Source organism: Trachinotus anak, unplaced genomic scaffold, assembly GCF_046630095.1.
Source record: "Trachinotus anak isolate AG129_WGS33_773 ecotype Australia unplaced genomic scaffold, CSIRO_AGI_Tana_v1 ptg000008l, whole genome shotgun sequence".
NCBI classification, from domain to species: Eukaryota; Metazoa; Chordata; class Actinopteri; order Carangiformes; family Carangidae; genus Trachinotus; species Trachinotus anak.
Genome location: NW_027273859.1, coordinates 3,467,422 through 3,482,973, shown reverse-complemented (window position 1 = coordinate 3,482,973; position 15,552 = coordinate 3,467,422). Strand labels below are relative to the sequence as shown.

At 40.7% G+C, this 15,552-nt stretch overlaps 1 protein-coding gene across 2 annotated transcripts; it reads left to right on the top strand.

Annotated features, from left to right (window-relative positions):
* Positions 1-2,093: 2,093 nt before the first annotated feature.
* Positions 2,094-14,426, top strand: lman2lb (lectin, mannose-binding 2-like b). Of its 2 annotated transcripts, none has more exons than XM_071481923.1 (8): positions 2,094-2,342; positions 3,735-3,853; positions 4,160-4,277; positions 7,025-7,107; positions 7,701-7,862; positions 8,760-8,874; positions 9,118-9,234; positions 11,023-14,426. In XM_071481923.1, the coding sequence occupies exons 1-8, from the start codon at positions 2,138-2,140 to the stop codon at positions 11,163-11,165; spliced, it is 1,062 nt and encodes a 353-aa protein (XP_071338024.1). In that variant the 5' UTR covers positions 2,094-2,137; the 3' UTR covers positions 11,166-14,426. The 2 variants fall into 2 exon arrangements, with proteins under 2 accessions (XP_071338024.1, XP_071338025.1); XM_071481924.1 differs by lacking the exon at positions 2,094-2,342 and adding an exon at positions 2,529-2,962.
* Positions 14,427-15,552: the final 1,126 nt, after the last annotated feature.

Below are 15,552 nucleotides of genomic sequence, written 5' to 3'. Positions count from 1 at the left end.
CACCTGCCCAGACGAATTGCACCAAGGGGGGAAATGAACCAGGGTTCGATTTAACCAAACTAAAGAGTGCAGGTGTGAATACACCCCTAGGTCTGGCACTGGAGTCCTGGGGAACAGGAGAAGTAATGTTAGAGAGGCATCCGAGGAGGCACACAAGGAAGAACTTGAGTAAACTATAAATTGCAATTTCTAAAGAAATTGGGGGATTTCTGCAAGTACACTCATAAAATGAGACTTAGGTCCATTAGTTGTTACCCCAGTGCATGCTGGGATGCAGGCCCAGTTCAAGACTGCTTTGATTGAAAGGACAATAACTGCTAGACTTCAGGACTCGTCACTGAGGTACTCTGAGTATTCTTTACTACTGTGGCCCTGAGAGCTCAATGTACTGCAACTTAAAAAAAACACATGCAAATTACCAAAACACAAATAAATTCATATTCATCAATTTGACAACACATGTGCTGCAAATATACACATCACAACCAAATACACCACATCCTGTATGGACACGGCTAATTTTGAATTGATCAAATACCTCATCCTACTGCCATCACTTCTGTATCTAACTCACCTGCTACTCCTTTTGTCTCTTTCTAACATCATCATGGACACTGCTATGTTTTTCTATCCGAGTCATTATGGAGGCTACTGACCCAAATACATTTTCCAATATTAACTTAAAAAAAACTAATTCCAAATATCAAAATGAAGTTACTGTATTTCGAAAAAGAAAATGTGAGAAAGTGCAATGGAGTGATAGTATTTCACGTATATCAATAATTCAAATCCAATATTAATATTTGATATATTAGTCTTAAATGTGCTGTTCTGCATAATGAGTACTTTCACTTTTGGTACTAGTATATTTTGATGCTACAACTGTTGTACTGTGGTAAAAAAAATCCCAATATTTCTTCCACTAGTTGTCAAGTAACACCAGTCTCATCATAGCACCCCATACAAAAAATACATATCCATCACATACAAGAGTACAATGCGACAATCTATTGTACAATTCCCCTGAAGCATGTCCAGCTGTGAAGATGCAGATGATGATGATGATGATGATGATACTTATGCAGGATGACGTCTTCTGCTGGAGCTGAGAAGTTTCATCACGTCATAGATGTCGAGATGTAGTTGAGATCTCCTGATTATATATATAATGTATGACTCTTCTCTTTTTCATAAAACGAGTATCAGTCTGTGGCACAACTAGTGCACAAACAGTCGTGTAGGATCGCACAGACACACTGTCTCCATGCTTATCCATCATGTGGAGTGTGTAACAGTATCCAACACGCCTTCAATTCTAGGGTGTTTTACCACACTCTCAACAATATTTTAGAAAGATAATCTGCTAAAACCAGTGGTAAAACAGCACCCACTGTGTTTATTAAGAAAATACACCTGACAAAGACCATGAAGGCAAATTATGCAGGGCATGAGATTAGGTTTCTCCACGTTTCATCATCAATGTAACATTGCATTCATGTTTACAGGCCCTTTAAAAACATTTTCAGGTGTTGAGGAAAGACTGCTCATTAAATTCAACACGCCCAACACTTGTTTGGGGATCAGTGTTGGAAAATTAGGAAGGTAGTTCCTGCATGAAGTAGGGGTGGGAGGGTCTCTGGGGAAAATTAGGAGAGGACACTCTGAGCAGCAGGATTAGACTGGGACACACTGAACTTGGAAGGAGAGAGAGCGAGATGATGGTTTTATAGTATTCAAAGGAAAGTTGGAGAAATAAGATGGTATAAAAGAAACAGAAGAGAAGAAACAAGAACATCCACATTCAGTCTCAACAGCATGCTGATCAAAATTGGAAAATATAACACAGGACTTTGTGGAAGAGACTTTAGAACATGTTAGACTTTGATGTCAAAGATATGAACATGAAAGATAAGATCTAATAAAAGATCTGATTTATGAGATACTCTGCATAGAGGCTCAGGAGAAAAATGCTTTCTTTTTTTATTCTCTTTTATTCGCTGTTGCAGAGGATATGATTCATTCCATTAAAATCTCGAAGTACACTCCACACCGGCAGGTGGCGGTAAAGCGTAATTTCCTTGTTAAACATGAAGCAGACGAAGAAGAAGAAGAGGAAAGAAGTAGTGGGAGTGTAAAGATGGTTGCCGCTGTAAGCAAGTCAAGTCTAGCTCTAATGAGAAGCTTCAGTTTTTTACATCCAATGTTTTATTTCAAAAACACCCGTGAATTAACATGTTTGTTTGTCGCCGTATGTATTTTGATGAGCCAGTCGTTGGCAAACGACCGGGACTTTATGGAGGACTTTCTGAAGCGGGAATATTCTCTGGCGAAGCCGTACCGCGGTAAGTCACGTTACTGTCAACTGGAGGTGACGTTAACGTTAGCAAGTGCGCCTGAGCTAACCGGGTTGACGTTAACCAACACAAACTATTCATCCAATCAAAATGAGCGTTCCGCATGACGTAGCCCAATCCTCGGATTACACATGTCGCTTTAATGTGAGCTGCTGCGGATAATAATTTACCAAGAGGAACTTTGATCCTCGCAGGCACTTAGCTAACGTCACAGCACGGGATAGTAACTACTAATCCACAGCGAATAATTGTTAACTAATACGGTTAGCAAAGCCTAACTTACAACTAACCTACCTTTACCCGGTTAAGTTAACAGTCGCTTAAAGTTAGCTCCGACAAGTGCGGCTGTCATGTGCGGCCGTTGGGGACTGTCTCAGCCACTGAGTGGGAGGCGACTCCGCAGGAAGGAGCCGGTTTCCATTTCCAGTTTCTGTGTCCCATAACAGTTCAACCTCTTTAATTAAGATTTCAGGGGCAGCACAACTCTAAAAACACTAAAATAACTCAAACACACACCCAGCCGTGAACACTGATGGAGTAAAGGCAGTGACATGTGGAGCACACTGCAGTGTGTGCTGTCGGGATGCCTGTCTGTCTGTATATATTGGGTGAGTTTGGCAGTGTACCCCCTAACATTGAATGTCTGGGACTGACATACCCAGACTGTATGTCCCCAGACAGAGAAACTTACAGACTTCTTCCTGCCTTTCATACCTTGAGAGAGAGACGGGGGATGACATTACAATACACAAGTATTTTGTATTGTTATTACACAGTACTTATCTCACTTAAATATGTTTTTTGAGCTAAATGATATGACTCTGTATAGCTTGTCCGAGTTTTGTTTTTGACCCTCTGAAGCCAGAGGCCTGCTGCTACCTGATGGTTAGTGAGAACTGCTTTTGTAGTGGCTGGTTTTCACCCCAACAGACACAAGATCTTGTGATGAGATCGCACCGGCCGCAATAGCTGTCAACACGGTGACGTTATGACCTATGAGTACTAAGTAATTAATACTAAATTACTGTATGAGGACTTGGCCTTCATGATCTCAGCTACACACTGAGTTTTTGACTGTATTTTACATGGTTAAGTTGCTGTTGCAGGGGACAAAAATTTTTCCAAGGACACACATCCAGACATCTGCCAAAGTAATCAAACCTGCCTTTGTTGTTGTTCACACACACACACACACAGACTCACAAGGTGAACCCAATGATAGGCCTGCTATTGTGGCTGGTAATTATCTCAGGTACACATTACCATTACCTTGACATTACCTTGACTGAATGATTGAAGCCTCCTTTGGCTCAGTCTCCTGAGGTTACTGTGTGTACAGTTGTGAATACACTAGCTAACAGGTCTATTGCTGTTTTGCAGGGCTGGGCTTCTCTAGCTCTTCACAGTGGGATCTGATGGGCACTGCCGTGGTTACACCTGACCATGTGAGGCTGACCCCAGACCTGCAGAGCAGACAGGGAGCAGTGTGGAGTCGAATCGTATGTCTCTTGCAACAAACTGTAAAACCTACACATACACTCTGCCCTGTGTTAATTGACACCTAAACCTCTTACATCACCTACCTCAGGCTCACATAGTTACTCTGTCATTGTCAGAAAAGTCTGAGTTTGACAATAAAATAGCACATCTTATGAGTATTGTGCAGACCCTTTGAGTTAAGTTTACTGTCACTGACACTGGACTAATTCAGCCTGTTTAGAATACGTTACTCAGTTTGGTTGACCAACATACTGCATTTAGCACAGCTCAAGAGTAAGTTTGTCTGCATTTCTGTTGCTTTCTAGCCTTTCTTCTTGCGGGACTGGGAGCTCCAGGTGCACTTTAAAATCCACGGCCAGGGAAAGAAGAATTTGAATGGGGATGGACTGGCCATCTGGTTAACCAGAGATCGCATGCAGAATGGTAGGAAGAGACCCTACAGGTGTAAAAAGCTGCTTGATGCTTATTTAATGTAGTGTGAAAAAAAACAGTATTAAAAAGCATCTATTTTCAAAGTCTAGTATTAGGAGTTGTTCAGTCTTGGTTGCCAAAAAAGGAATAATCCAACATGTTGGAAACTGCACTAGTCATCTTACTATGTGGCCTCACAGTCAGTCAGATGATATGATAGTAGGGCTGCAGCTATCGATTATTTCAGTAATCAAGTATTCTCTCGTCACCCGTCAATGAATCGCGTATTCAGATAAGAACTACTTTTGTCTTATTGAAGAATAAGACATAAGATATGTAAAATATGTAGAATATAGAAAATAGAAAAAAAAAAGAACACAGGTCTATTAAAATTGCATGTGATGACATCTCAAAGGAGTTTTAAATCGAAAGCAACACAGAGCTGATAACGTACCCACCAGCTCACAGGCCCAAAGGGTAGAACACAAGCACCTGAGAGGCGCCCTCACAACTTGTGGTTACCCTAACTGGACCTTTGTGAAAACTACTTCTGCTTCCAGAAAGAAAAGTAGCAAAATGGTTGAGAAAGAAAAACCAAACAAGAGAAACAACATAGTCATCCCATATGTGTCTGGGGTATCAGAAAAACTCAGGAGGATCTTCAACAAACACTGTATCCCTGTGTATTTCAAACCCAGCAACACACTCAGACAGAGACTGGTACACCCCAAGGACAGAACACCACACACCCGAAAAAGCAACCTGGTGTATGCAGTCCAGTGCAATGAGGAATACAAAGACCTCTACATTGGAGAAACAAAACAACCACTGCATAAACGCATGGCCCAACACAGGAGAGCTAACTCCTCAGGCTTGGACTCTGCTGTCCACTTACATCTTAAGGAGAAAGCCCACTCCTTTGAGGACAGCAAGGTTCACATCCTGGACAGAGAGGACAGGTGGTTCGAAAGAGGAGTGAAAGAAGCCATCTATGTGAAAGTAGAGAAACCATCCCTCAACAGGGGAGGAGGCCTCAGACACCACCTATCTCCAATTTACAATGCTGCCCTTTCATCCCTTCCCAGGAGATTCAACAATTTAACCTCCAAGAAAATCAACTGTTCACAAGTGGCATGTGACTCCAACGACTGTCGTTATAACACAATAGGGCTCTAATGAAGTCGAAACCAACTCTCCACCAAGACAGTCACTCTAACGACTGTCGTTGGCACATGGAGCACAAAGGGAACCAATGACATCATCAGCCTTGTGAAAGCCCCTCCCTGAGGTTAAAAATACCTGGGTCTCCACACCAGATAGTTGGACCAGTCCCAGCCTGGTCAGGTGCGAGAAAGAACTGATGAAGCCTCTTGGATGAGAGGTGAAACGTCTTCCTAGACAAATAACCAAGTCCAGTTGCTTTCGATTTAAAACTCCTTTGAGATACTATGACCTGGACAAATGAGAATATTCACAGGCTTATGTGATGACATCGCTCCGAACAGAAAGGTAAACTCATCTGGCAGCTGTAAAAGGAGCCTTTTATAGCTGGTTTACTCAGGTGTAAAAAAAAAAAACCCACTTACACCCACTGACTGTGGTGTAAAAGGTGTTAGAAGGCTGAAACTCTCGCTGTCAGTGTCTTCTGCCATGTTTTGACCTAAGTCAAATTAACCACAGTGATTAACCACGGTAATCGGCCACGGTTAGTGATAATAATTTTTAAACAGTAATACTAACCCCTTCATCTCTAACGGTGACTACTGAGCCGTCATATGGATTAAACAAGGCTTTGATATCTTGATGGCTTTTATTAATAGAGTTAATGAAGTTTCTTGAGGAATCGTTTCAGCTGTATATGACTGATACATCTGGATACATGGGAAACCAAGTTGTGGCTGCACGTATCCACTCCCGGCTTCAATGCTAACTGCTTGGAAAAACACAATATTTGAAATTTCTGTGTCCACACATTTCAAATACACAAGATACAATGTGTAAATTAATGTGAATCTCTCTAAGTCCAATTTCTGTTTCCAGTGCCCCATTTGGATTCATTTTTCAAGGGACGTAGGGTGATTTTAAAATTACTCACACTGGTCAGTGATTCTGTTTGGAGTGCTCCCACCTCAGTAAAATTACAACCCCAATTATCTACTGTTTTTCATCAGTTGTCCTGTCTGGTCTGTGCAATGAAATGTCACAAATATCAAGACTAATAAGTGGCGATATTTCTGTCTAGAGCAGCAACGTTTATTACAAGGGAGGAGGGGAAAATATTTTCAGCCTTGGCTGCAACTAAAAGTTGACACAGTATCAACTTTAAACCCTCCTGGTCTATATGTCGTCCGAGAATAGTAAAAAAAAAAAGAGTCCATGCCAGGTCTTTGGAAAAAACAAGCAGTTTAAATCCAGTGGGATCCCAAACACCAGTCAAAGACCTGAAGATACTGAGGTTATTATCATGGCAAACTGAGAAAACTTTCAAATTCTCACTTTGAGAAGCTGAAATAAAATAATTCTGTGGTGTTTTTGCTTAAAAAAAGACTTAAATGGTTATTCTGTTGTTAAATTTGTTGATGCATAATTTTGGGTCAACCAATTAATCAACCAATCGTTTCACCTCCCCTCTATTATTATTCCTGTCTGAGCTGTGTTCATGATTGTTGCTTCATGTTTGTGGTGAAACTGCAAAAGGCCCAACAAACGTAAGTTTATGAGAAATGCCCCGATGTGCCTCACTCACTGTTTCTTTGCAGGTCCTGTGTTTGGCAACATGAACCAGTTCGTCGGACTTGGAATATTTGTGGACACTTACCCCAACGCTGACAAGACCCATGATGTGAGTGACAGTTGTTTCATGGCCGTCGTATTCTACTGCTGGTATTTCTCTATAGTTAAATGCTACATTTCTTATAGACTCTATTATGTTGTATCTTTACATGTTTGTCTTTATTAAGGAAGATCAACAGGTTTAAAGTGTTTCTGGCGATTGCACATGTATTTATTTTTGCTGGATTAATGTTTTCCTGCTCAGTGATGAAAAGCCATCCAGTCAAATCTGACTGTGACACCACTTGAAAGAGTGCCAGCGTGCAGGCTGCACCTGGCCTCTTTCTTTACCATTATTATACTGATCTCAGTGATGTGACATGTTTCTTTTTCTGCATCCCTTACGAATGTGAAGAAGACACAACCTGGAGCTCAGGTAGCATCAGAAAAAGTGCTGTTCATTCCACAAGCTGAGCTGCTGAATGTCCATCCCATCTTAAAGTATTCACTGTGTTGTGCTGTTTCATTAAATCCATCTGTTTGGATTCATCAGCAGTGTTTGGTGTGATTGTGATGCCATAACTGAAACAACAATGTAACTGTGTGTGTTTGTAAATAGCAGATAAAGGTGTCTCTGTTGTGTCTTCCCTGTCTTCCTCACAGAGGACTTTCCCATATATATCTGTAATGCTGGGGAATGGGACTCTGTCATATGACCATGATTACGATGGACGACCCACTGAACTCGGGGGGTGCACTGCTATGGTGCGCAACGCAATCTACGACACGTTCCTGCTTGTCAGACTCTCCAAAAACAGACTCACGGTATGAAACTCTAATGATCTAAAGTTGTCATATGGCAAATCAACCCACTGGCTTGTGCAACTGTTACACATTAACTAAAGTTATATAGTTTCATGATTAACCTGCCCCAGTGATACAGTAATAGGATCACGGAACAGGTGCATAACTGTTAATTTTCTTTATTTGTTGTGAAGTGAATGAGTGTTATTCTACTTGTTTCGGATAGGCAAGTGAAATACTACGAACAGTTTTGTTTCGATTGCAGTCAACGTTGAGGATACCACCACTGTCAGAGCAGAAATATGCACTATTATGTGTAAAAACACAGCTCTCTACAGGGGACAGGTAATGATGAAGGGGCTCCTGTTCTGTTCAGAGGATTTGTCAGATTATATGACGCAGCAGTGACCACTTCAGTGACAGAATCTGAGCTTCCTACCCTGAGCGTGATGTCAGAGGAAAATGGCCGCCTTGTGAATACGACCTGTGGATGGGAATCCAGAACCGGTTTGAGTTGAGAACCTTTTCCAAATTGTCTGAACCATCAGGACCGTATCCCCCTGAGCCTTTCAGTTCCTTTTGTCAGTGCCAACATGAGCCAAGGGAGGGAATGACATTCAGACATTTCCTTCATGTTAATGCATCAAAAACATAAATAACTAAAAAATGACTTGAGAGTGCAGAGCTGGAGACACCCTGACATACGGCTTTATCACAAAGTGCAAGAAGCATGTAGAGAATATATGAACTGAGGATTTATAGAGCAGTACATGACACAGAACAACCTGAACAATAAACTGTGGTACTTTTTCACTTTCCTCTGCATAAGTTAGCAGCTGTAAAGACTGAGATTTGAATTCAGACTGGAGCGAACAGTCTTCCCCCGTGACTCATGCTGACCATTCCTCTGCCCTCCAGCTCATGGTGGATGTCGACGGTAAGCAGGAATGGAAACACTGTGCTGACATCACAGGACTGCGGCTACCTCCAGGCTACTTCTTTGGTGCCTCGTCTGCCACTGGAGACCTGTCAGGTACGAGGAATCATCTGAAGGATGCTTAACCATGGAGAACCACTGTTAAGTTAAATGCAATGAAAGTTTAATTAGATCTTTATAAGACCAAAACAGTCCAGAAAGTTGACAGGTATGATGATAAACTAGCTTCTCCTCCAAACTCCACAGATGCTAAAATGACAGAAGAAACACTGAAATGGCGCAAGTGGTTTGTGTGAATTCTTTCTTTCAAGTGTTAATCACTTGCTTGTGCTGCTCCAGATAATCATGACATCATCTCCATGAAGTTGTACCAGCTGACAGTAGAGAGGACTCCGAAGGAGGAGGAAGAGGAAGAAGTCACTGAACCCAGAGTTGACGACATGGAGCAGTTTCAAGGTAGATGCTCCACAATCACCTCTCCTCAACTCTCAGTGCTGTCATGTGTTACTTGGTAGTTGGTGGATATTTTATATGTGGTCAGTTATGATTCACAAACGGGAGGGGAGAGCGTGTTTACTTATTTTTCCTCACTGTATTTCTCACAGTCATCCTCAGCAGATGGAGTTTGCCCGGTTGTCACAGAATTATAGATATTTCCATTTCTATCTGAGCTCCTAACGTCCATGTTAGTGTAAAAGTTGAGATCAGATGTTCTCTCTTGACCTAGAAAACAGCAGTTGACAAAAAAACACAGTGAGCTGGAAAACCCCCCAAGCCAGCCCCATGACCCAGCACGGGACAGGCTGAAGGATGAATGGATATCATGACAGAAACCATTTAACCAGTTCTATTCAGATTCACTACATGAAGACCACAATGGTTCCCAACCTGTGGACTACAAAAGTATTGAAAGTGGGCTGACAAATAATTTAAAATGTTATAAAACAAAATGATCTTTAAAAACATTTTTTCCTGTATGAAGTCCTATCTCTGTGATAAGGCCGTCCCATCAAACAAAAAAGAGAAATTGAGCTTCCAGTGCTTTCAGTTCAATCCTGAATGTTCAATCGTTATTATTAGAATGAAAATGCTCTGAGAATGTGTTGTTTGGTCTCCGTAATGTTACGCCGTTGGATGTAGACAACCAACAATTTTGAGATTTTCAAGTGGACCATGATTTGGAAAAGGTTGGGAACCACGATGTAGGTGACGGTGTTGTTTCTTTAGGGTGTGACTGGATCTGTTCCTTGTTGTAACAACATGTGGAATTTTCTTGTCATTAAACAAACCAACTTATGTTTTAATGAGAAAAGTTTGTTTAAATGAGATATGTTGATTTTTGTGAAATAACAGCAAAGATTTGTGATGTAACAAGATAAAATGAAGGATATTCTATAACAAGAAAAGTTTCTTGTTGAAACAGAACAATATAGGATCTAGTAATAATGAGAAAATATATATTTTTTCTTTTTTAACCGAGATGGGATATTTTTTTTTCTTTTAAATCCTTGGAGAACATGCTTTGATTTTAAGTTTTTGTAAGTAATATCAAACATTCATTAGTAGATGTGCAACAGTCAAAGTAAGTTTTATTTACTGAGTGCTTCACACTCTGCTTCCTCAGGTCTTCAAAGCTGTGGTTGGATCAGATTTGATTGACAGTGGCGAGGCAACTCACCATCGTCAGATTTAGATTCAGATGTTGCAAAACCCTGATTGGTCCGCAGAAATGTATGACATCACCTTTTAACTTTAAACCAGTGAGAAGAGCAGAAAGTCTCTCATGTGATGTAACCGAAACTGCTGCGGGAACCTTTTGTGTTCATGTGCAACATTATTGCTGGCCTGTGATGAGGAACTGAGCAGAAGTTTTTGTTGTCACAGTGGCAGTGAAAGGCTGCTGTAGTTACCTGATTATAAGTTGATTTCAATTAAAATGTCTTTAATAAAAATAAAAAAAAAACACAAAATAACAATAAAGATTTAACAGAAGAAGTTGTGGTGGTCGCAACATGCTGCCGTTATTTTTTAGTTTTAAGGGGAAACACAGCTTATCTTGCCGTGATACACATGGTGGCATAACCAGACAGTATTTGTACTGATTGAACTAGTTATCGACTTTGGCAGAGAGAAAATGAAACTACAAGAAATCCCTCCTCATTAAGTGGTTGTATAAAGTTAAACTGAACACTGCTGGAACCCTCCTCTGTTTGATCATGACTCTATCATCCTTTTCCTCTGCAGTGGACGTCCAGGAGGAAGGGATGAGCAGAGTCCAGTTCTTCTTCACCCTCCTCTTCTCCATCCTGGGCCTGGGTGTACTGGCAGTGGTCGGACTGGTGGTTTACGGGCGCTGGAAGGAAAACAGACGTAAACGCTTCTATTGATAAGAGACCAACTGATCCATGTGGGTTTTCAGAATGTGTGTTTCTTAATCATGACATTACAACAATGCAAAGACTGCGATAGCTTTATTGAAACCATACAATCAAATGAACTAAATGAACAACCTCCCGGGTCTGAAGCCCAGAGCCAAGAGAACATAAACTGCTGAGATGAACAGGTCAAGAGATCATGAACAGGTGAGCCAGCTGTGAAATATTCTTCTTTTTTTTTTTTTTAGTATTATGGAAGATGAAGCAACTTAAAGCACAGTGGGATGCAGCATCCCATCACAATAACTGAACCACTGTAGATTTCAAACAACCAAAAACGTCAGAATCGGATGCTGGATGTAGTTTACTGGCACCATGTTTGGAGATTTTTTGGCACGGGAGTGTAGTTACCTCTCACTGCCACTCGGTGCTGCCAGCGTGCAGCTTTGATCTGACTCGTACCTGCTGTGAAGACCAATCAGCCTGTGAATCACTATAGACTGAAGAAGTTTGAGTTGTATCGAGCTCTTCTGTGCATCTGAGAGCACCTTAGGAGCCAGGAAAAAAGCACTTCCTGTGTGATCTGGATCTGTGTGAGCTGTTTTAAAATGTATGAGCAACGATACATCATGTTGTACATTAAAGGAAGGACTCGAGTCACCAGTACTGTTTGAAGTGCCTAGGTAGGACCAGTAAAGACAAGGTCTTACTTTATATTCTGGCCCCTTCTGCAGGTCTGAGCTCCACCTTTTCTTTTCTGTTTGACATCTCAAATGGTTTGGCTTCATTCAGTTCTGTTATAAGTTGGTTTATCCAGCTGTCGTGCACCAACCATCATTGTTAACAAAATCCCTGTTCTTCTGCGGCAGTCAATATAAATATTTCACTGTTTTACCAGCTAATTCACTCAAATGATGTTGCTTTGGAATTTGATGCACTGTGAAATTAATAGCCATATGCAGGATTATGTTGTCAAATGTGAGTTTGAGTAAACCGAGGAGTACGTGAATATCAATGCTGTTTACTGTTTAGTTGTGTCACCTCTAATATAGCTGTTAAAATGGTGCAGGGCTTCTTATGCCAATATGTAAGGTGGTGCCTTTCCCACGGTGTCCAGTGAATAGCGCTGCCACATGTCTGCTCCTTCACTGTTACACGTGATCCACTGACTCTCCAGCTGGTGTGACAGTCAGTCAGTTTACATGCAGTTTGGTATCTATCTTTTGGTTTTGCTATTAGAAAAAACCTGGTTTCCTCATGTAGATTTCTATAGAATGCTGGTCTCATGTATGAGGGTGAACTAATGGAGCAGCCATAAGAAAGGACAGATGATTACAGAGCAATGTGCAAAATCGGATTAAACTTCCAACTAATGCGTCGTATCCTCTTAAAGTCTTAATAAGTCTGTTCCCCTGCTGAACATTTGACTGGTTGTTCTACACATGTGAAAAAGCTCTGCTGTCTGTCTGTCTGTCTGTCTGTCTGTCTGTCTGTCTGTCTGTCTGTCTGTTGTCCTCCTCTCACTGTGCTGTCAGTCTGCTCCAATGCAGACACACACACACACACACACACACACCCCATAAAAATGGAAGCTTTGCAGCATCGTGTATCACAACTACACTGCTTCCAAAATGAAATGCATCACTTTTATGTTGCATTTCATTTGTAACTTTTCTTACAAACAGTAAAATAAGGTTTTTTTCTGACAAACGAGTGAAGTGCAGCCAAAGGTATCACAGAAAAGCTGCAAACATGTTTTTTAACATATGCTTGTAAAACACAGCATTGAAAACAATGTTGGAACTGTGTTCGCAGACTGATTAATCACAGCCACATCCACTGGACACCACGGGTTATACAAACAGGCCTTTTAGCAGACATTTGGACTTGTCACGGCAGGAAAAGCACGGGTGTTACATTAACATTAACATTAACACCACATTACTAATGGCTCGGTTCTATTCAAGTGTCGCACTAAACCATGACAGTTTGACACTGAGTCTGCATGAACAGTAGCAGGACCCTGACACTGAAACAGCTAAATTGAATTCATCCATCATTCATTTTATTATTTACACCTTTGCTCTCTCGCTGTGACATGTCATGTGTCTTCCTTCTAAAACTGGGGGCCTGTAGTCACTGAACATTTAATTCCTCACAGATCGGTGGGTTTTTATTTGCAAAAGTCAGTTTGAAGCAGTGAAATGTTAAGATGCAGTCCAGTGAGAAACTTTCCAGAAGATCTCACCATAACAATGTCAGACTCATGGTGGACGCAGTGAAAAATTATCATTTTTTATTTGATATATTTTTCTTCCACGTCAAAACCTAGAGTCTGCATTATCCACAATGCAGCTCTACCACCGACAGTTCAGTCAGAGATGTAGGTGTGTTATGCTAGGAGCCGCTAATGTAGCTGCAGGCCATGGTCAGTGCTGTGTGACTGCAGGCGCCTCCGGTTTGTACTTTTCTAAACAAGCTGCATGTTCACACCAGAAGGGAATAAAAATCCAGGGGCCAAAAGTGTACAACTCCATCTGATGAAAAAACTACTGTCCGGCTTAACCTGTGTGTTTTTGTGTGAGGTAATACTCAGTAAAACTCTGTCATCAAACTCTTCCCAGTTACACTCACAAAGTTCACACAAGACAGCAAGCAGGTTAACACAGAGCACCAGCCCTCGATTCATTTGTTAGTGAATTTGCTACGAGGCCGTTGCTGATACATAGCAGGAGAGCACAGTAAAGCATTGCACAATAAACCTTTTAGTGAAGCAAATAACATCCGCTTCTTTGTTAGAGTGAGATATCTGTAGGAGTGCTAACTGTTGGGTAGTTGTTCTCTGTCTGTTTGCATTTGTCATTTTGTTCTCATAGCTGTTTGAAGCCATATCAGTCAATAGTCGACTGTAATTAAAAACACGGTGTGTTCATGCGTAGAGTTACAACTCTCTTTGCCTGCTTCTTGAAGTTTTGTAGACCTTTCTCTCTGAAAGGTTTACTGCTCCCCCCCCCCCCTTTCTTCTAATTGCCTGTGTAGGTGTTTTTTTTGTTTTGAATGTCAAGCTGTTTGTCCTTTTCATTAAATTCATGAGCCATTATTGGGGCTGTGAGCAGCCCTGTGGTTAATTATTTAAATCAATGTTAAGCAAATTCAGCTTTTAATTTGCTAATCAAAATCTTTGTCTGAACTGAAAATATAAGTGAAGAGCTAAAGTTCTTCCTGGTCCTGTGTCTTTTCTTTTTTTTTTTTCAATAAAAGTTTCTACGGTGATTTAGCTCATGTGGTAATGGATTTTTTTTTTTTTTTCTGTACAAAACGTTTTATTAATAACTTCATAAAAACTTTATATGTTAAAAAACCAAGATTCTAATGCAATTTGTAAAAATTTGGATCTGAAGACAGGTGTGTGTGCGTGCATGTTTGCATGACTGTACACCTCACTGACAAAATAATAGAAACTTGAAAATTAAAATAATTGAAAATTGTCCACATAGCACACTACAGTTTAACAGCAGCACAGACTACATTCTCCAAAAAGATCATGAAGTTGATCAGCACGTTTCTGAAACAGTTTCAGCAGGAACTGAACAGAAGAACCTCCAGGAATGAGGATTTACAGCAGGACCGCTGAGTTAGTCTTACGCAGAGGGGGGGGACACAGTTAATCAGTCGATGTATTTCCACTACATTGGTGAACTTAGAGTGTGTGAAGACAGAGTCCTGCTTATTAATGACAATAAGGCTGAGGAGCTGGTTTTTGGCAGCCAGCGCGGTGCCTGTCACTATTGAGTGCCTTAATGATCATGATCAGCCTGTGAAAGCTGTAGAGGAGTTCAAATATTTAATTTTCGATTGCACTTGAAGTTTTACAGCCAACACTGAATACTTAAAAAAAAAAAAAAAAAAAAGTAAAGCATCGCTTGTATCTAATCAGGAAATCGGGATCATATGGTATAAGTCAGAGTATTTTAGAGACTGTTTATAGTCGTATTTTAACTTTTAATATGTGCACATGGTGTAGGTACGGCCAGTAAAATTATTGGGAAAGAGCAGAAACAGCTGGGGTGTATATACAGAATGTAGGTGAAACAGAAAAATAGTGTCTGATCATGTTCATCCACTTTATGAAGAAATCACAAAACTGCCCTCACTGTGCATGTTGTGCTAATTTATTATTGTATTTATTGTTTGTGAGTTAAAATGATGTGTTTCAATCAGCCCGTGAAGCCAAAGGTAGATTTTCTCATCCATGGACAATAAAGATTATTATTATTATCGCCTTCATTTTAGCCGTAGGTGGACCAATAAATTACCAACTGAGTGCAAGTTTATACAGTTTACAGTGGCTTCAGAATGTGTTCAGACCAAGTAAAAACATGTTTTCAGAATTTTTTTA